The sequence below is a fragment of the Camelus ferus genome, chromosome 8 (assembly GCF_009834535.1).
Source record: "Camelus ferus isolate YT-003-E chromosome 8, BCGSAC_Cfer_1.0, whole genome shotgun sequence".
Taxonomy (NCBI): domain Eukaryota; kingdom Metazoa; phylum Chordata; class Mammalia; order Artiodactyla; family Camelidae; genus Camelus; species Camelus ferus.
In genome coordinates this window covers 65352599-65374447 of record NC_045703.1, presented here as the reverse complement: position 1 = coordinate 65374447, position 21849 = coordinate 65352599, and the positions used below count along the sequence as shown (strand labels likewise).

At 40.8% G+C, this 21849-nt stretch overlaps 1 protein-coding gene across 8 annotated transcripts in view; it reads right to left on the bottom strand.

Annotated features, from left to right (window-relative positions):
* The window catches only part of ARID1B (AT-rich interaction domain 1B), a 380200-nt gene that overhangs the window by 21028 nt on the left and 337323 nt on the right, over positions 1-21849 (bottom strand). For 5 of the 8 annotated variants that reach the window (XM_032485241.1, XM_032485242.1, XM_032485239.1 and 2 more), the window contains 5 exons: positions 19733-19878; positions 13493-13602; positions 12623-12781; positions 6739-6948; positions 3499-3703 (listed from right to left, as the gene is read on the bottom strand). In XM_032485241.1, coding sequence (XP_032341132.1) covers positions 3499-3703; positions 6739-6948; positions 12623-12781; positions 13493-13602; positions 19733-19878 — 830 coding nt within the window. The remainder of the gene's footprint in view (positions 1-3498; positions 3704-6738; positions 6949-12622; positions 12782-13492; positions 13603-19732; positions 19879-21849) is intronic. The other 3 variants (XM_032485245.1, XM_032485243.1, XM_032485246.1) reach the window with 1 other exon arrangement.

The following is a 21849-nucleotide window of genomic DNA, read 5'->3' as shown; positions in this document are numbered from 1 at the left end:
GCCCCTTTCTCATTTATCTTCCACTGAGGATTCCCTAGTTGGATCCACACAGGCTCTGTGACATCACCTGTCAGCTAATAATAGAAATGCAGTCAGCCACCTGCCAGCAAAGATGGATGGGTTTTTGGTTACAGACTTACTAATTGAATGCGTGGAGCTTCCTGCCACCTCCCCCCACCCCTCCAGGCCGGTCCCTGCCCAGCCCCACCCCTACTCCAGCTTTGAGGCAGCTCTTCATTAGAACTCCACACACTTTTACAGTCTATTATAGATTATAATAAGATCCCCACAGGCACCTCAGAGACACAGCCTACCCCAGGCCTTGCTCAGGTTTCTCTGAGGAGCCTTCTTTTCCCTGACTTGTTCTCAGTCCCCCTGGAAGACACACCTGGATCTCTGGCCTGAGAAGCCACACGCCACTCAACAGTGAGGATTGGGGTGCAGCCCCCAGGGCTATGGGGCTGACAGGATTGAATTTCAGAGCCCTATCAACCACATCAAATCAAAACTGGAATACATCCATTACTTATCTATGCTGCATCTTCTTTATCCATTCATCTACTGATGTGCACTTAGGATGCTTCCATATCTTGGCAATTATAAATAATGTTGTTAATAGTGGGGTGTATGCATCTTTTTGAATTAATTCTTATTTTGTGGTTGGTTTTACTCCTTTGATAATTATGTAAGTTTAAAAAGCTAAAGCTCTAAACATTCTCAGAAACAATGAACAGTATGTATATATATATATATATATATGTATATATATATATGTAAATTTTAAAAATACATGCAGTATATTGTGTAATGTATTTACATGCAATATATTGTATATGTGCAGTCAAACTGTAACAACTCTACCTAATAAAACTGAGAAATGAAAAAAAGATCTAAGTAACATAAAACATTAGTTCTCTATTGAAAAAAAAAACTGGAATACAGATGGATGACTTAGAATGCTAAGTCATTAGCACTTAGGATTTAAGTTGGTTCAGAATGACCATTTGAAAAACCATCTGGAGTGCTTCTCAGGGATCTTTTTGTTTGCCTGGATATGCTGTTAAGGAATAAAAACCAGTTATGTTCTGGGAAAAAACTGACGTCAAAGAACACAAACTTTGGCTGAAAGTTAGTTTAAAAAGTTTTTGCAGTATATGAGGCCCTGACATGGCAAATGATTGGGAATAATTTGTGTTCCTTCTCTGATAGTAAAAAAGTCTCAGAGACATTTTCCTTACTGATAGTTCTGGAATCAAAGAGGTCACTGATTCACAGATGCTGGAGGAAACACCTGGCTTTTGCTCAGAGGCCTGTTACTCACTGCCCCACTGACCAGCCCGTGTGTCCGTCTCTCTTGCTGAGCAACGTGCAGAACACGTAAGCCAAGCATGCTGGCCCCTGCGCCCCGCATGGTGCCTTCCAGGCAGCGCCCTGGCCGAATGGCCAAATCCAGGAAGCCTTCCCCCTGCTTCCTGTTTCACAGGACTAGGGCTCCATTTGGACCACGGAGAAGAACGTATTATCAGAAGTGCATCTGCAATCCAAGCTCTTTTGTGTCGTTAAAGCGATAATGTTGCCTTAAAAATGGTAGTTTAAAAAAAGGGGGGAAAGAAAAGAGCCGACTGTTAAGAGAATAGGCCCTGCACTTTGTGAAGCATCTGTACCTCAGCAGGACTCCGTGTGCTGAAGCTGATGCGCACTGGGGGAGCTATTCTCCACACAGAGGTGCGGACCATTCGGCGACACGAGTTCTTTCCTGGCAAATAAAATCCACCTTTAGATCTTTGCAGACATTGCCACTTTGGTCCCTACACCCCACTGGGGTTTTATTTTGTAAAAAATAGTTTCAGAGCTGTTCACAGGCAGTTTATTTTACTCTGTGAACTGAATGTAATGTTGTGAGATTTTAAAAATTAGATTTCACAGTTTTTAAAGTACACCTTCCCATCTCTAACAGGCAAAGGCTGTGAGTCTGTAAGGGTGGGCTTAGAGAGGAGGACTTCTACTTGTGTTTAGAACCAACAGATCTATACCTAGGTATGCTCACTACAAGTGTACCTTGGGCCTAAAAAGTATTTATGGGAGATCCCTTGATTACTGGCCTTAGATATTAGCGTTGCCATCCAGATATCCACTAGAGGAAATAATTAAAGGAGAAACAACTCCTTTCTTTGGCTCAGAGATACCTTGTATGCATAAAGAGTTTACCCGTTACAAGTTACAAAGCTACTTTAAACACAGGCCGGAGTGTGATAGGGACAGGGTGTAACACTAGAGCGAGATGTCTGGTATCAAAGTCCAGCTTTTCCACACACTAGCGACATGACTGTGAGCTTGTTACTTAGATTTTATGTGCCTTAGTTTTCTCGGGGATTTTAGAACAGTGAATAACAAGGCTAATATGAAGATTAAATGATAAAGCACTTAGAAAAGTACCCGGCACACCCTAAGTGCTCAAGAAACAGTGGCAATCATCTATGATCACTTGACGGCAGAACAAGCCTGCTCTGGGGCGGGGTGGGGGCAGTGGCAGCTCTAGTCAGCCCCACCTTGTATGCAGGTGAGTAAGTTAGGGCCATCACTTGGTCCACCAGCAGGGCTTGGACATGGCCAGAAATAGACGGCAGAAAACAGAATGACCAGATTTGAGAGAAGTTACCACCTAGAGCTAAGGATGATGCAAGTTTCTTCCCATCTCTAATATTGTATTTATCAGAATATAATGATTTAGTAATTTCAAATTTGAAACACTAACAGGTAGAACAAAGGCTAGCAGGAGAGCCGAAAGAATGGGAGGGTCTCCACCAGTCGAGTGAAGAGGTAGGGGAGAAGGCAGGTATCATTAATTAGATTTTGCTTATGAGAAGCTAGGTGAATCGCCATTATTCCTAAGTAGCATTTTCCTAAGATTCTTGACCTCTAGGTCAAAGCTAACTGGACTCTTTCTTAGAAAAAGATAGACCTTTATCATGACAGTTGGCTGAATTCCCTACAAGTGAGAACTTACAAGCTAAGTCCAAATTTTATTTTGCTAACGGTAGGAATCAGAGGGCCGCTGCCAGAGGCGGGGCTGGCGGAAGAGGGCTGTTAAGTGTGCAGGGCGGCACTGCAGGGGTGCCAGAGTATTTGCACAGGTTACTGGGGAGACTTATTTTGACATTTAGATGGGCTCTTTTAAAATGCTTGTATAAGGAATAAAGGTATACAGGTCAGAATTCCAAAGTGAACATTGACTTAAAAAAAGTAAAGCAAAAGAATGGTGCCTTCAAAGTGCTGACCAGAAATCTGGGCAACATCCCGAGTTTTACTCTCTTCCCTTAAGGACTGCCAACGGCGGGGGAGCAAGTAAACACACCAGGCAAAACCAAACGCGCCTTCATCTCTCAGATCCCCGTCTGCTCCCGGCCCACTCTACCAGGGAGTGGCCTTCTCAGCGCCGGCGGGGCTGCCTGCCGGCGGGCGCGGGCCCTGGGCGGCAGCTGCAGTGCTCCCACTTACCAGGAGATGGCGGCTGGAGCTTGGGCTGCTTCTTGGTGTCTCCCGTGCTGAAGACTTCCGGCGGGGGCTCCTCCCCTCGCTCAATCTTGCACTCAAAGGCAAACAGGTACTGAATATACTGCTTCTTCAGGGAGCTTGCTGCACTGCTCGAAGTGCCAACATTTAGGTTGGTTGCCAGCTCACGCCACTTCTTGTTTTTATTAACCTAGCAAGAAAAAATGGCAGGATCATTGGTTTGCAGCAAAGTGGCTTGTTTAAAGCCAGGAGACAAAAAAAGCACTTAATGTCTTGGTTTACTTTTTTTTTTTTTTTTCATTTGCCTCTTTTAACTAATGCTCATTACTCCGACTCAGTAGTGCACAGACAGCATTTACAGTTACAAAACCATTAAGGAAACCTGCTGATAGCTACATAAAGAGCACTGCTGGTGGAGATTCTTCTGCCTGGTGCATCTTCTAATGCCTCGCAGTCTTCCAGGGTTGGAGCTGCTCAGGGCCGGAGATTTATCTCTGAGCAAATGTACCCTCTCCACTCTACCCATCCCACCTCTTATTTATTTTTTTTAAAGCACGTCTAAAAACTAATTTAAAAAGCAATAACAGAACTATTTTGCAATTTAAGTGTTTAAGCCTTAAAATGAAAAACAATGTCTCCTTCAAACAGCCCCCAAGCTCCCAGAAAGAGGCTATAATTCCAGCCCACGCCCTTCCTCTCACATGAGGCTTCCTCGTGGTGAATGAAGCCTCAACCAAATGACCCCAACTTAAAAGCCCGGCACAAGCCATCAGCCCTGTCTGAGCTGTGGAGCCACCAGGTAGCTGACCCGGCAGCACCTGTGGGACTGAGAAGGGCACAGGACTCTCCAGTGTTGCCATTTACACTTAGGCTGGAGAGAATACAACTGCAGGAAGAGAAGAGAAAAAAGGAGAGAAATCCCCAAATGCTACATAAGGATTTTAAGCATTATTTTAACTTCTGTGATTCCCACATGGGAACAGAGTTCCATGAGGTGAACACATGAAGGAAACACGAAGGCCTGCAAACAGGTGGGGAATATTTTGCCTTTAGATGTGTCCTGTTAAGTAGCATGGGTTAAGGGGCAATGACTTTTAATGAAATGTTCCATTTTTTGATTCAAACTTTCTCACAAAGCTCTTTATGTTCGTACTTAGTACTAAATGGTGCATGATAAAACCACAGAATACTCTTGGGAATGCTTAATGCCATTTTTGGTACTTAATGCCAGGCTGCAACAAGCAGGCCTGTGATTGCTTCAGAAATGGTAACCAGAGCACTGCCTGGGACATCCCGGAAAGCAAGGCTTTGAGTGGATCTCTCCGTAGCTGCAGCACCTGTCCCAGCCACACCTGATAGTCAGCAGGTAGAGCTCAAGATGGGGTGTGAGCGACAGTGCCACGAGGGGGCTCACCGCTGTGAGTCACAGCTACATTCAAGCAACTGTTTTAGCTAAGCCAGCAGTCTTGCTCACAGACCCAACTCAGGAATACACGCTGCTGAGAGTCAAAGTGAGGTGCCAGCCAATGCCTGCGCTTCTGAGATGGGCGAAACCCAACTGTTTAGCATCCTGGGGATTCTACAAAATCTGCGCCAGGGGGTCTAGGTTCAGGAGGAAGGTCAGAGGAGTCTATGCCCAGAGGGGAAGCATCAGGGGTGTCTAGGTGTAGATGGGGAAGGTCAGGGGATTTAAGTGTAGGAGAGAGGTGTGTATCCTGACCTTTCTCTTCACTGACCACCACTCACACCTGGTCTGTATCCTGTGATTTACCACCTGATTTGGCAGAGCCTTGAGACAAGCTCTAATTGCTTGTTGTAGGTCTCCGGTCCCAGGCAGGAGGAGGCACCCCATGGAGGGCTGAGAACAAAGGCCTCTCCTGCAGCCCCACAGCTGTGCAGCACTGGGACCAGGTGGGCCCTCAGTGATACCTGTGGATTAGCTGATCTGCCGCTGGATAGTGAGGCCTGCAGCACCTGGGGCCTGGAGTGGCTCCTTTCACTGATCTGGGTGGGAGCCCAGAACTGGCAGCTTTTAAATGCTCCCAGGTGATGCTCAGGAACAGCGAGGTCTGAGGCTGATGAAAGGGCGTGCGTCTTGGAATCAGACAGACTTGGCCCTACCACTGACTCTGAGAACCCCTGGGCCACAACATTACTGGACAGTTGGCCTTCTGTGTCCCTAGGTTCCTCATTTGTAAATTCAAACAACTGCGGACTGAAAGTATTCGGGGGAAAAAAAATTCCTGAAAGTTCCATAAAGCAACACTTGAATTTGTACCGGCAACTATTTACATACCATTACATTGTATTGGCTATTTTAAGTAATCTAGAGATGATTTAGAGATATAGGCGGTTGTGCGTAGGTTATATAGATAAAGGACTCGAGCTCTGTGGACTCTGGTGTCCTTGGGAGTCCCAGAACCAAGCCCCATGGATCCCAAGGGAAGGCTGGACTTTATTTTGTTACGTCTCTTCTTTAAGGCTGATGACCCTGCATTCTATGCGTGTTGAGAAAGAAGTGACAAGAAAAAGCACGGTGCCCAGCATGTAGCGGGCACTCACTCCTCAGGACCCTTTCCCCGACTCTACTTTGGGATGTGGACACAAACTAGACCCAGTGCTGAAAACAGGGCTGAGACTAGGGTGAGGAAAGCGTGGTCTCTAGGGCACAAAACTGAAGGCGCAAGTGCACAGCCCCCAGGTGCCCCTCCTGCCCACGCTAGACCCAGCCTTGTGAAAAAGGGACAGCACAGCCTCTCTCATCACCCAGGTTGCCTGAACATGGTCTTACAGGTCTGACCCATCTTTCTTGCTGAACTGCTCTGGAAAGAAGGAAACAGTGAATCTGATTTATATCTGATCCAGACAATTCAGTTACTTGCAAAACATTTCTATTTACTATGAAATTCTGACAGATTCCACAGGATTCTTGAGCTGTCAGGGACCCTAATGAAAAATCCAGCCCAAATGTCACATTTTATAGGTGAGGATTGAGGCCCATGTAAAGGACCTACTGAGGTCACTCTGCGAGTGGGCGGCAGATCTCGGTCCCTGGTCCCCAGTGCTCTGCCCCTGCAGCACACAAACACGGATCCCAGTTAAGGTGACCTTCCCAGAGGCTTAGCTTTTTCTTTGTGAGAAGAGAATTTGACCCTGTATATTCAGAGAGCTGCTGTATGAGCTTATCTGTAATGTCTCCTTATTCACTCGCTCATTCATTCCTACCTGTGCCAGACCTCCAATCTCTTTAACGCAGACATAGAGCCGGAACAGGTCCAAGGGCTTCTTGCCCACTGCAGGCAGGCTTGAGACCGGGGAGCCTCTCTCCTCCATGAAGGTGAGGTATCGGTCGACCCATAGCTTCCTCTCGGGCTCATTCCCCAACTCGTATACCTTTGTGATCTTTTCCCCAGTGGTGGTAGATGAGCTGGACTTCTAGTGCCCAGGAGGAGCATTTGGAGATGGGGCATGGTGGGTAGAGGGAAAGGGAAGAAGGTGAGAAGAAAGTAATGAGCTACCAGATACAAGAAGAGAAGAACTTTTAAAACTACTGCTATCACACAACAATTAGGAATGAAGGCTACTAGTTCAGGCACAAAGTATACATTTGCTTAATTAAGAATTTACTTTGACTTTAAATAAAGGGCCCAAACTCCCCCTTTAATATACCTGAAAAACAAAAACAAAGGAACAAAGCCCTTTTTTACTTTATTGATATAAGCGTTGAATCCCAGAAGGCAAGATCTACTGATGCATAATGTCATTTTTAAAAACAAAAGGCTGCTAGCTCATTGAATGATCACAGTGAATTTAAAATTTCACATCACAGAGCCCCAAATCTACATGGACTCCTATGTTTCCTTGTCAAAATATGAATGGTCAGTTATGTGTCTTCATTGAAACTAAATCATTTGGAGGAAGAGCAAACACGTGGTACTTGCTGACAAACACAAGGCAGGTCACACGTCACAGGACCTAGTGGTGTATGGGCTCCACGCTCATTTGACGGCTTTATAAACTTGTGGCCAGTGAAAACTCTGGCATTCATTCATGGCGACCAGCTTTCTCTACTTAAGATTTCTTGAACTTCTCTGCTAAGTTAAGGGTCTATTTAGGTAACTATTTTAATACATCTCTTAAGCAACTGTGCTTTAACCACAGACACGTGCTATTTCATACTCCCTGCTTATCTATGGATAAATATACACATTTACTTTTATGTGCCCACATGGTTTATCCTGATACTCTAATTCTGGTCTTTTATTTTTCTAACTATATTTGATACTAAAATGTCAAAATTTGCTGTCTCTGCATACCTGATGCCCACCCTCTGGATTATGTGAACTGGGAAGGTAATAATTTGTGTCCTAAGCAGCCTAACTGCTTATTTTTCCTTTCTTTTATGTCTCTGTGACAATATTTGTGTACTTGTAATATTTGCAATTGAGTGATTATTGTGCAAAATCACTTCTGAATTCTCAATGAAGATTTCCTTGGAATAAGATACTTCATTTAGTCATGTTTATTTACTAGGTTATCATTTGTAATGTACAGCCATTATTTTAAATGGGCGTTTTCTTAACTTTTTCATTATATTTAGCTTAACGTAATTTTAAACATTATTGCTCAAATGAAGAAGGGGTTAAATAACATCAATGCCGTTGAGGTTTGATGCCACCTTGTTTAGCAAAATGACCTCATAAAAGCAGGGCCCGAGAAAGGATGCCTGAGAATGAAGCTAATCCAACTGGTGAGTGGCAGATTTCCCTCCAATTAACATAATTTTCCCGACCTATTTTTGCTAAAATTTTAAGCCTTCAGCTTTAGGGTTATTGAGGCATAAAATCTTTACATCAGATATATATAAATGGGTCATACAGTTGAGGTAAATAAAAAATGTAGTGGTAGGATATAAAAACAGTGTAATCTTTTAGAATTTATGTTGATGCTGAAGCTAGAGAGAAAGTCACTTAAAAATTATTTTAGATGAGAACTTAAAGTGTGTGTACATATCCCTATATGTCTGTACACCATGCATGTACCAGAATATGGAACGTACTCCATATCCAAGTAAGTTTTTAAAATTGATTTACCATATTCTTACACTCAAGGAATATCTAACCCGGAAAAGAAACTGTTTTAACACATTTTACACCACATTCTCATACTGGGAACATTTCAGAAGCTTTGGCATCATTAATGAGGTAGTTATTAACGGGAGGTTTCTAAATCCTAGAACTGATTTTTGGGGGGGGTACACTGAAAAAAGTGGGTCCAATCTTTTCGAAAAAATGAAAATTTGAAATAAGAACCAGAAGAAAAAAGCATTATCACCTAAAATCAATTAAAACAACCACCACCATGAATCTCTCCCTTGCATTTCATTTGTGAAAAATTGAGAGGTAAAAGTTTGAGATTCAATTTAAGGATAAGAAATACAAAAGCAATCATTTCAATTTACAATCACTCTGAGTGACTCTATCAACATCCTGAATCCAAGATCCAACTGCCACTTCTGGCCTGGTCCTCTCTGAACCCAGACTGGGGAAGGGTTCCGGGAGAGCAGTTAATCACCACCCAAGCAATGAGACTCTGAAGTGTTTGTCTCTATTAGAAAGGAGTGGATTCTCGTAACCTGAAATGGGCCTAAAGGAATCATTTACTTAGTCTGACTATCCGTATTTTAACTTTTCTTACCTTTCTTTGTTAAATGAACTAAAGTTTAATTAATTTCCACATGTCTCAATTTGTTCTTGTAGAATTACAAAACCTTAATGAAGATAATAGTTTTTAATAGAACTGTTTTATTTTTCATACTTTTTTGATCTTCAAAAACACATTTTTTAAGGTGCCAAAAGGTAGGAAAATGCCTCTGTAGGAAAAGACAGTGGCCGGGCCTCAGTTTATGAGTGAGGTCCTAGGAAAGGCCTCCCCGGACGCCGGCTTCCTGGCCTGAGTGATCATCACAGGCTTTGTTTGTCCTTGGTGGCACCTGGTCTCACAGTGCACAGAGATGGACGTTTCGTGTGGATTAGCTGTCTGCCCTCCGCTCTCCTGATGAAACCTTAAGTTCCACAAGGCAGGTCTGTGCTTTTTTGAATCACCGACAGTGATCACATACTGAAAGTACTCAGTACATATTTGTCTTTGAGCAAACACTCAAATGAACGAAAAAGGTTTGAAAAGTCTGGCACCATCCAAGTAAGAATTAACAGCTGATTAAAATATCCTATAAACAGGTTTTCAGCGAGCGAGGTGCAAAGTGAATGTGGACACAATCTAGCAAGACTGAAGGCTGAGAAGGGATGGGTGGGCATGTAACATCTCCACCCCCAGCCTTGAGGGCTGCTCAGTAGCTAGCCCATGCCCAAAGCTAGTATTTGGGTGTCCGAACAGAGAGAAAGGACGTTAAAAGGAACAAAAGCCTTAGGAAATAAAGACTATATACTTGATCACTGATCAGACTCAACATATACTTCTTTTATTCATAGACATTAGCTATGATGTGACCTTTGGATAAATGTCATTTACATTCTACCCACTGACAATGGGCAAAAAAAACTAGGGCTGCAGAGAGACAGTTAACTTTTCCAGGCCAGTAGGACCATCTTGTATTGCTTCAGTGTTGTAAAAACAGTACCCCACTGCATGAAACTGTCGTGGAGGTAAGCAAAAGAAATGGAGATTACTGAAAAATTACAGCAAGACATTATTATGGTGCCACAAATGCACAAATGTTTTCCTTGCATATAACTTAATTAAGTCTATAAGCACACTTTTCCTCAAGTCTTTGAGGCAGATTTACATTTCAGCAGTCTTTACCATATGCCTGGTAATATGTGTATACGCATGTGTATGTACAAATGTTTATTTTTATTTTAGAATGTTTTGTAACAAAACAATGTTGGTCCACGGCACACTGTCAAAGCATACAACATCTTTGTTTTTAGTCCATTTCAGGCCTACTATTAGACAGGCTTTATTAGGGATACTGTTAGGAGCAATTTTAAGTACAAGTTAAAGTTACATCTCAGAAAGAGAAGTTAAATACTCCTCAAATATATATATATGCAGTGATTTGATAGCAGAGATAATCTGAAGTCCTTCATAATAATCTCCTTTAGTTCCCTTCTTGAAATAGCATCTCATTCAAGGGAGGGGCTGTTTTCTCAATACAAAGCAATCCTCTACTACCTTCTACCACCTTGAATCACATCTCCTTTTGTTCAGCTGGAGCCAGAAGTTTGTTTGTAAATTTTTATACATGATGGTTATGGTAAGGAAGAGATAATGTATGTGGAAATACTTAGAAAAAAAGAGAAAAGTTATATGCAATTTCAAGTATAATTATGTTACAGCTGGAAAATGAAATCAACAACTCCGTTTTCTTTTTTCTCATATTTAAGTAGAAAGTAGGGTTTTGATAATAGTTGCCTACAGGACTCATTGGTTAGGCATAATGTGACTAGTAACTTAAAATATAATAAATACCTCAGTCACTCTTTTTATAGTTTGGGAATTTTAAAAATATAATATGGCCTATTAGAAGTCTTTGTTACTAACAAATTATTATTCTTAATTATTATCTTAAGGTCTTAAAATTTATTTTCAACCTCTGAAATTCTTCCCTCCTAGCCAATAAATAAATCTTTTTTGAAAAGTTACAACTGAGGTTCTACCTGTTAACTCGGGGGTATTACTGATTCAAAAATGCTTTTCCTATGATTAAAATAAAACAAAAACCCAGAGTAGATTATGGGGAAAAACCCCCCACAATGTTGGCTGCCTTCTGAGACTCAAAGCAAATAACACAAAGACATCAAAATTAAGGAGCTGCACTCTCCTTTCCGATTAGTTCTGCTTAACGGCACTAGAAGCATTTTTCATTGCATCTCAGTTGTTCAAAAAGTGAAACATACGTCTACTGAGAAGGTAACGGGCGAATATTGCCCTTTCTTCCTCTGAAAAGGAAAATGCTGGTTATACGAGAGCTCCACATGAATTTTACAAACATTTACTGGAACCACCATGTCTTCAGACCTTCAGCTCTGTCTGTTTAAACCAGCGAATGGATAATTAATAGCAGCTTCCTTTTGGGGTTTTGACTAGATTGCCAGATTTTGCAGTCAGAGTCTTCTTCCCTCCAACTTGCTTTTCCTGGGCTGTGCTCTTCAATACACAGTCTTACAAAAATTAGCGTATTAATTAAGCCTTCTTGGCAAGTAATTGCATGTTAAGTTTTTCTTTTTTTTAAAGATCTTTTGATTCCCTATACGAATATAAAATAAAGGTTACTACAGTGCCATTCTTCTTCTTTTTTAATGGCACAGAATTAATTTCTTTAGTAGGAAAAAAAAAAAGCCCTAGCTCTACAGACAGAATATTAAGGCTAGAAAAATTCCCTTACATGTACATTACCACTTTTGTTTTTTGTATATCATAAGGAAATCAACACTTAATTTCAAGATTATCAGCAGGCTTGTGCAGGATATAATTTTTCTATCTCAGCTGATTCTAACGTAGCCACATATTAATTTAAAAGTAGCATTCAAAATATTCACATGCACTAACATTTATTTCTACAACTTTTCTGTTAATTTCTGACAAGAAGATTGAAACCAAGCAGGCTGATAATATGCTAAACCATGTCCAATGTAATATTTACATTTTCAAGATTTGAAATAAGATGTTTCAGATACAACAGCCCATGAAAGATTTAGGCCAAAGGCCAAACTTGTCATTTACTCCACGGCTGCTATTAGTCCCCATGTAAATGGAGAAGTTAACTCATTTGAAAGATCTTCTATAAGTGCACAATGGATTAGACATTTAAACAAAAATCACTGTGTGAAGGAGTTTGGACCCAGAAACACAATCGCATGCTTTGTATACAGACGCTTCTTTATATCAGCGGTTTCATTACCAGAAAGCAACTTATATGATGCATATAAACTTTACTCATTTTGTTACTAGTATAATTATAAAGAAAAACCTTTCACGGATAAATTATGAAGAAAAGGTCTTATAAAACAAATAAGCAAGCATTAAAGTAGAATTAATTATCAAAAAACCCCAAAAAACAAAAAAACAAAAAACCAGAGCCACTTACAGGGCTTGATGGAGTCTTTGGCCAGCCTGGGCTGCTAATGCTATCACTCTCATCTCCATGAAATGAGGAGATGCTAGCAGAGCTGGGGGACATTGGGGAAGGGACTGGCAGGTTGCCGGGGGTTGGGGGCTGAGAAATACCCTGAGAGCTGTAGCTATCCTGTGGTAGAGGAATAAAAAAAAAAAAAAAAAATGACAAAGGTAGGGCAAACTTTATTTAAAATAACAAAAAGCACATCCAGTTTAACAGACTAATTTTTATATATAATAGATATATATAAAGACATGTACAAACAAACACACAAACACACACACATATAAAGGTATTAAAACAACATTCTTAATTAGTATAACTTGGTAAGTTTGCTGGATGCTGGATACGGCCACTAAGTCACCATGCTTACTTCAAGCTTACATGGAATGCTAAGCATGGGTTACCACTTATGAAAGAAAGAAAGGAAAAAAAAAAAAAAAGCTGTTCACCTTATTTATCAAATAAGGCAGGAAAGCAAAATAGTAAGTATGTTGCTGTTGCTGGGCGGCCAAAACAGGAAGCTATAAACTGAAGGCAGAGAAAATGGCTGCAAGTATCAAAACCAGGCAAGATCCCTTCCTTCTCCCCACCCCCAAAGCATTTCGCTGAGTGGGTCCTGTCCCTCCGCCCCTCTCCCCCAGCCACGAGTTAAATGCCTTTAAGAACTAGTAACTTTCAGATCCACACCATGAAGGGGGTGGGGGAAGAAGACTGCAAACATGTCGCACACGATGGAAGCATGCAGAGAAGAAACCAAATGCAAAAAAGGGAGGAGAGAGCCACATGGCAGCTTCAGCGAGGCAGGCCCCACACCGCGTGCAGAGGAGAGAGGAGTACCTTCGACTTGCTCTCCGGCTGGGCAGTGCCTTCTTCTTTACCGTCTGCTTTGAGAGGCAGGGGCAGTTTGGATTCACCAGGAGACATCATATCTGCAAGACCCATAGATGCTAATCGAAAACAGGAGAAAGAGTTTAGGATTATACGTGTGATTCGCCAGGCTGTGCTCCTGCTAACACAAGCTACTGAGTGATGCACAGGGCACCTGAATTTCCCTCCAACGAAGAAAAGAAAAAAGGAAAAAGAAATTGTAACTCAGAGAATACGAATTTCTGAAATCTAAGTAGGGTGACATTCTGGCAATCCTTTTTTATCTTGGGTTGGGGGCGGGTAGGAAGCGATCATTTACTCAAGACTTAAACCACTGAAAGTCAACTTTTATCAATCTCATTATTTTAAATTATTACAGCTTTAAGAGGGTAGGTAACAAGTGGAAATATGCCCGATATCTAAACTGTTCATTAGGTGCTGAAAGTAAATGCTGGATTATTTTTATTGTTGACTAGAAGATTTAGTGCTTCCCTAACTTTCTAAATTCACACAATCCATAGTCTATAAAATAATTTGCCATCTTCTATTGTTTCATTCAAAAATTGTTAACTATTACTTATGGCCTAGGCTGCAATAATGGAAGACAGCTGTAACAGACAACTTTAAAAACAATCATCAGAAGTAATTTTTGAAGGAAAGGATTTCTAATTATTTTGCAATGGGGCTGGTTTCCTTTCATTTTGGTGCAGTGTGGACACACATCAGTCCTCAGCAGCAGCTCAAATGCCCAGGTCAGGCACCCACAGCAGCTCAAGAGGCAACCACAGCTCCCAAGCAAACCTCATTTTCTATCTCCAGACTCAAATTCAATTTAGTTCATCTAGGCTTTAGAATGAAAAGTTCACCAAAGAATAACTGATTTATATACATTTACTACAATTATTAACAGAGATTTTCAAGTTAAAAATATGGGTTTAGATTTCTTTTTAAAGGAAGAACAAGGCTACAGTAGGGAATCAGTGTCGATATCCAGGGAGTAACAGCTGAATTTCTGCAGAACCCCACTGTGCAAGCCATCTGCACAGCACTGGGCTGTGAGCACCACACCAAACAGCTGTGTGAGGAGGCAGAGTGAGGAGAGGTGGAGGGAAGAAAGGGAGAGGGGAGAGAATTACGAGCCTTATAAATGAGTGAAAACCAGGAAACATTCCTATTGCAAAATAAAGTAAACCTGAGGTTTTATGAACAGGACCCACTTTACATTCTGCAAATGGAAGTGCTGGCCCAAGCAAGGCAGCGCACATGTAGCGTAACGTGCCAGGAAAAAAAAACAGCTTTAAAAAAAGGCTCCACAGATTGCCCACTACAAAATGATTATTGCATATATTCGTGTATTACTATGTTTTAGAAAATAATTAGTTTTAATTACTGCAGTGAGAGAGTGAGCAGGGCTCTGGCGAATTAGCTGGCAAGCTTTGTGGTGCTAATTTGCTAATATCGTTAGCATCACTGCAGGTTGAGACCAGAGGTCCTGCCAAAAAAGCCTACCCCGCCACGTGCCCATGAGTTTACATCAGCACACTCAATGATGCACTTTGAAATGCCTGTATTTTCCATGGGCACATTGGCTCGTTTTTCAAAGCCCATTTGCAGCCCAGTCAGCCCTTGAAGTCATCACCACACACACAAATCATAATTGGGATGTTTTTCTTTTTTTTTTTCAAATTACTTTCAATACTTAGACTTTAAGAACTGGAACAAAAAGCTTTTTCAAGTGATGCAGCTGCAGAGAAAAATCTATTGGGATCAGCTAAAAATGCTGTTATTTTTGTGAATGTGTGAAACCTCAAAAAAGCAGCTGAGAGATATTACACCAAGAAGACAGCCTCGTGCAAAGTAGTGGATTGCTTTCGTGCAGTTTTACCTCTCAGGTCTAGCAAGATATGAATTAGTAAATCTGTACATTAAGAAACATCCTTTTTAGATGAACAGAAGGGAAAAATAGCAGGATGAGTGTGGAAATAGGGGCTTCTTTATGAAAGCCCACATGTCCTCGCTAGTTATTCACAGGGACGGTTCAAAGGAACGACAGCCACACAATTCCTGAGAAAGGGGCAAAGTCATGGACACACGTCTTCTGTTAAGTCGTGCGCCTCCTACGGTTATAACATAGTTTGTCAGTGTTTACAATACATTATGCCTGAGTATTATTTTTGAGAAATAGGAAACAGTAATTTCTTAGTAATTCCTTCATGCATTAAATGTGTCCTTGTACACAAAAGCGATTTTTAAGCATAAAGAACTTGGTCAATATTGTATGATGATAATTAACAATAATTTACAGTGATTTAAAAATCACACTTAGATGATTATAAGTATACACATGTTGGCTTGAAATTCCTCAAACTTATTCATTTTCTATTATATATTAAAAAATGGACATCTGGGGTATGTAAACGTAAGTACTTCTAAAGTTACACTGCTTTCTTATTTTGAGAGATAAATAAGGATAGAATATAGAGTAACATTTTTATTTAACAGTCCTGCCTACAGAGTAAGTTTTATTTTACTAACTGGATCATAAGGTCTTTCCTTACTGTGGCTTCTACTATCCCTTTTGTTGAAATGCTTATTTTTGACTTCTTACCAGAGTTCTCAATGAATCACTGCAAAGAGCCACAGGCCTCCCAAGGCACTACCTTTCCCTCCTTTCCCAGAAAAGAAAGACCACCACTACTGTGAGGATGTGTTAAATCAAGGCGCTGCTCTTTCTCCTGGTGACGTCAGTAATCCAGTACGTAAAGTTCAGACGTAAAAAGGGGCAGTAAAGAATCTGTGACTGCAGAAAGTGCTATGTGAGCACTGTAAATACATTTCAAGTACTAGCCTCTGGCTTCACCATTGGAATTTAAGAGCTAGAATGATTTCTTAAAGTAAGTGTGGGTCAAGGTCCTAAGGCAGCTATTCCACCCTGGATTTAATGTATTCAAAAAGAACGTAAAGAACATATGGTGTGAGTAAAACTGAACTTAAACATCACTCTTACTCTCCCAGCTTCCTTAGCTCAGTCTCCCTGCAAGGCTGCAAAATCACTCCCAGAAGACGGTAAAATAGGACCAGAAACCCACAAATAGTTCTTTTCTTTTCATGGTAAATAATATACTATACTCTGTAAAATATTCTACTCCTTGGTTTTGAAAACACAAAAGGGTCTATCTATTTATCTATATCTGTAGATATTCATGACTGTATTTATATATGGCAATATATAAAGAATACTAACGCATACAAAGGATATGAGAAAAGCTCAGGACAAACACTTGTCTCTGGCTGGATCAAGAATCCCCTGAAACTTCCCTGTGCTGACCTACCTCTGAGGTGGCAGCGCCTGGCCACGGCGGCACAGGGCTGCTCATTTACAATCTGTAGGTTACTTGGATGGAAATGCCCTGCACTTTGTACAGTGACTTCTGGTGAGACAAACTTAGAAACACAGATGGTAGATAAATTTCCTGGAATTCTGATGTCTTCTTTAAGGAGATGGTTTACACTCAGATAATTCTATGACTAATGAATATTGTAAAATAAAACACAAATAAGTACAATGTAACTAACAACACAAGTATTATATAAGGGAATATTTAACAAAGTTGTACATAATTTATAATTTTGCCCATGGTAAAACACGATTCTAATCTTTTAATTCAAATAATTTTTTAAAAAGTCTCCTTTGGAGGGGAGCAGTCCCCACTGCTTACCACCCTACTCCCTTGCACTGACGTGAAGGAAGGGTTGGCACAGTCACACGCGCACTGACTCCATTTAAATAGTTACTTGCTCACTGAGGCTTGTGACAATTTGTCACTACACAGGAGGGCTTTTTTTGGTCCTACACACTGTCTACAGCACAACTGTTTGAACCCAGCAAAGAGGATACTGGAACGCCAGTTGCATAAGCTGCTAAGTGAGGTTCATAAAACCCCACTGCTAGCTCTGGCCATCATTTGTACTGTCTGCACTTTCTCCAAAAGTGTCCTTTGTTGGAGAAAATGCTTTGCTGTTTTCACTGGTAATATATCTCCATGGGCCCAACCCAAGCAGACTGATGTGATGATGATCTGAGCCACTTCTGGCCCGTCTCTAGGAAAGGCAGGTGTAGACCTTCAGACCACAACTCTCATCAGGAGCTACGCTGTAACATTCTGGGTTCCTTTGTCATTCTTATTTTCCTCCGAGACTATAACCCAGTTATAGCAGATTCACATGTACCTATCAATGGATACACAGTAAATGCTAAATCGTCAATATTTCTTAGATGTGCTGGATGATTACTTTCTATTAGGTAGCATTTGACTTAATAAAGCTGGAATAAAATCATACAAATGTGGAGAGGAAAATTTGATAAATGTTTAAATGATTAAAAATTCAATATTTCAAAATGCACAATGCAATAAAAAATATACTACTAGCCTGTACAAAAAGACTGTGAGGATAAATGGCCTTTCATTGAACAGACTTCCTCTGTATGAAATAACAAATAGCTGAATTATCTGAATAATAATAATAAAAAGAAATCCTCTCTGTGAATCTCCATTAAATTGGTTGTTCCTTAGGAATACATAAATCTTCTTAGGCAAGGCATCTATTTGTTGGTTATTTTTGTGGCTCTGGGGTCCAAAGGAAAAAAGGGAAAAATGAGTATTGCTAATAGTGGGTGAAAATTTATTGTGTAGTTTCAAAGCTCTGAAGTAATCTTATTTCAGCAAGCCAGACAAAACACATCATGTCATAACCCAAATACCCCATTACCTGGGACAGTGCTGGGAAGGGAAGGGGAAGCTTCCAGCTAACAGACTGTTCGAGAGCTTGCCACTTTTCATCTCAAATGTGAAAGCATCCACCTCGCTGGGATCAATGACTGCCTGCTCAACGTCAGGAAGGGCTATTTCATTTTTTTATTTATTTAAAACGCTTCATTTTCACCGGCAGTTTTTATTTTTAACTCTTCTGCAAACTTTTTAAAGAGGGAATGGCACTATTAAATTAGACCCTAGAAACCAATAATGTAGAAGCTCAGATAGGATGCAGGCCTAGCCTCTAGCTGTCTGTCCTTCCTGACAAAGAAACTACTGCTTCTGGGGTGGCTTTTCAAAGACGGAGAGGTCAGGGAGGTGGTAAAAGGCAGAGGAAATGAAAAAAGGGAGTAAGAAGGTGCCTGGCCTCTAACTGCACGTTTTTCCAACGCGTCGTAAAGCACAAACAGCTGGCTACGCAAAGCTCTGTATTAACTAAAAGGAGGGAATCCTACCCAAAATGTCGGTGCTAGAAAAAGTTAACAGGTCAGGTGAACTACATCAGCACGTTCTCATTTAAAGAGCAGCACTCATCACCGCGAGGTGGTTAGAGGGCTGGTAAGGAGGTGGGTCAGGACTCTAAGAATGTGGAATATGTGCAGTTTTAGACATTCTTTTTATTTCCACAAACGGACAGAATACTCTTATGGCACCAGTCAGACGGGATTTGGTAAGAATGCAATTGTTGAGATCATAAAATGTGCTGAAAAAAATTAAGCATTGTGAAAAATTTAAAACAATCCATTACAAAATATGTAATTTCTCAGTAGAGACCAATCTGCAAATAGCACTGAAAGAACAACTAGGTTCATATATCCATTTAAAGGTGAGTTTCCCTTTAAATGGAAAAAAAAAAAACTATTTCAAACACACCCTTGTTTTGCCTTTCAATCATTTCCTCTGAAATATGAATCTTTTTATTAAATTTTTTTTTCTTTTTAATTGATATTTGGGGGATTGAACACAGGACCCTGTGCATGCTAAGTATTCATTCTACCACTGAGCTATACCCACCCTCTTGAAATGTGAATTTTGTATGTTTATCTCCACCACTACCAAATGGAGTAGACTTTGTTATGGGGTCTTCCAATACCCCTAATAGTGCCCAAAGATAAAAAGAGCTCGGTGTATATACTTAGCGAGCAATCTCCAGTAACACTTCAAATACATCGACATATCACACAAACACAGAATGAATAAAAATAATTCACATAAAATGTAATGGAACCTGTAAGTCTTAATCAATAGAGCAAGTGTCCAAGCAGCAGAGAAGCAGAATTGTCCCCCTTTTCACCAAATGATCCGAGTTGCTTGTGTCCTCTCAGTGCTGTGAGCCTGAGGGGCGAAGAGGGGAGGGGGAGGGCAGCCCTCAGAAGCACCGAGCTGCCAACGTTACCTGTTGAGCTGTTCACCATATTGGGCGTCATGCTGTAGGCGGGCGCCTGGGTGTTCATCAGCCCAGAGCTGTTGTTCATGGGCTGGCTGTAGGGAGAGCTGGAAGCCATGAGTCCAGTCTGATTCATGCCGGGAAAGCCGCCTTGCCTATATGAAGAGAAAGCACAGGAGTACATACACTGACCACGCACAGCCACGGCGGTTCACCCTGGCCGTCATTTCTCACCATGGCAGTCATTTATGCAAGGGGTGGGGCCATTCTTTCATGTTCCCTTAAAATAATTTCCTGGAGAGAGAGGCTGAACTCTATTGCTAAGTAATTATTTAATACACTGTGTAAAAATTCTAAATAATAACAAGTTTCACAAATAATCATGTCAGGTGTTCCAGGTAATAATTTATGTGGAGGATAAGCAAGGTAGGGGGCGCTTGAAATAAGAACAGGAATTACAAAAGCAAGCAAAATTAATTTCTAACATTTAAAAAGGTCTGACTCTATTAACATTAATATCCTCACATCAAAAACCAAAAGTCAAGAAATGAAAAACAAATTGGCAGTGTGGGAATGTTGTGTTTAAAAATTTTTTTTCTTTGACCTGAATTTTCTGATATAATGAATATGGGAGAAAGCATTTCCCAAACTCCCTTCAACCTTATTTAACATTCTGCAATTAGATGCTATTAAAAACACACTAACTTTTCTATATTAAAATTACACAGCAAACATCAGACTTCCACTTTTTTCTGTAGGGTTTCTCCTGTAACAGGAGGGAAGGGGGGCTCAGATGGGCTGTCATTGTCCCTAATAGGCTCTGAGTCCCCCCTGCTCCACGCCTGCACAGACATTTTTCTGGTGACTTAGTTTTGTGCCTACGTTCTGTTAAAGACAAACTTCTCTTCACTCTTGCAAAGAGGAAAAGAGTATTCTTTGATCTGAAGGAGACAACTGTCACAGTGTCATTTTTCTAACTTCTGGTAATGAGACCAAGGAAGAGGGGACAGAGGTTTAAAAGATGCTGTGGTTTAATTCTCCCAGGAAAATTACAACACAAAAAGAAAGATGATGGCAATGTGGCAAAATCCTGCAAAGACTTCACTGTTGTAGTCAAATCAAACTTTCCTCATGTGAATAGTACACTTTAAAAAAGAACGTTTCAAAGTTTTGGCTACTAACGTTTTACTTTTGGAGTAAAGCTAATGGGAGGGGTAAAAATCCATATACTTTGCTTTTCTGTTCCAAATTAATTATGATTACAACTCCCTCCACCTCCATTAAACTGTCATTTGGTGGCTCTTATTGCATAATAGTAAACGTTTTTAGAGAGATTCTTTAAAAATTAGCATAAGTCATTAAAATTATACTATTCTTTATGTGTAGCTATTTTCAGTGGGTACAACTTTCTGGCTGGTAGAAGTTCAAACATCAGCTGTTTGAAAATTCAAAGTAGCAAAGGTTTGAGTGGTTTTTTTCTTTCTTTTAAATATTATACAAACCATTTAAGGAAATTCTATGCAAGCTAACACTTATGATGGCTTGGAAAGAACATTCTAGAAGCTGAAAGGCTAATGGTGTAAGTGTGGCTCTGGGAGGAAGGAGTGAATCCTCAGCTCACCCAAGTCCCCCTTTCAGTTACTAGAGACTATGGGCCTGAGACGACCCTGAGGCTTCTGATTAACGTCTAGGTCATCCAGTACTTATAAACACACCGCCCAGCGGCTATGAACATATTCCTATACAGTTAGTGTCTTTACATCAGCATGCAGACTGCTGGCATTAACTTCAATGTCTTAGGTTCCCTTCTGAGGTGTTTTCATTCAAACAGAAGAAAGTCAGCATTTACGTAACTGTTTCAAAAGAAAACAAGAAGCATCTGTTGGGACTGTTCTCTCAATTTCTGAGCCGATAAATCACATCCTTAAGTTATGTGTAGGCTGTGTTTTGTGGAGACTACTTCCAAGTCAGTGACTGCTTTCAAGTTTCAGCCAACTCTGACCCATCCTTCAAGGTCCAGTTTCAGGGCCACCTCCTCTGTGAAGGCTGCCCTTATTCCCCAGCCTGGAAGCTCGGCCTTCTCCAGACTCTGTGCCTTTTATAGTTTTTTTTTTTTTTTTTTTGTA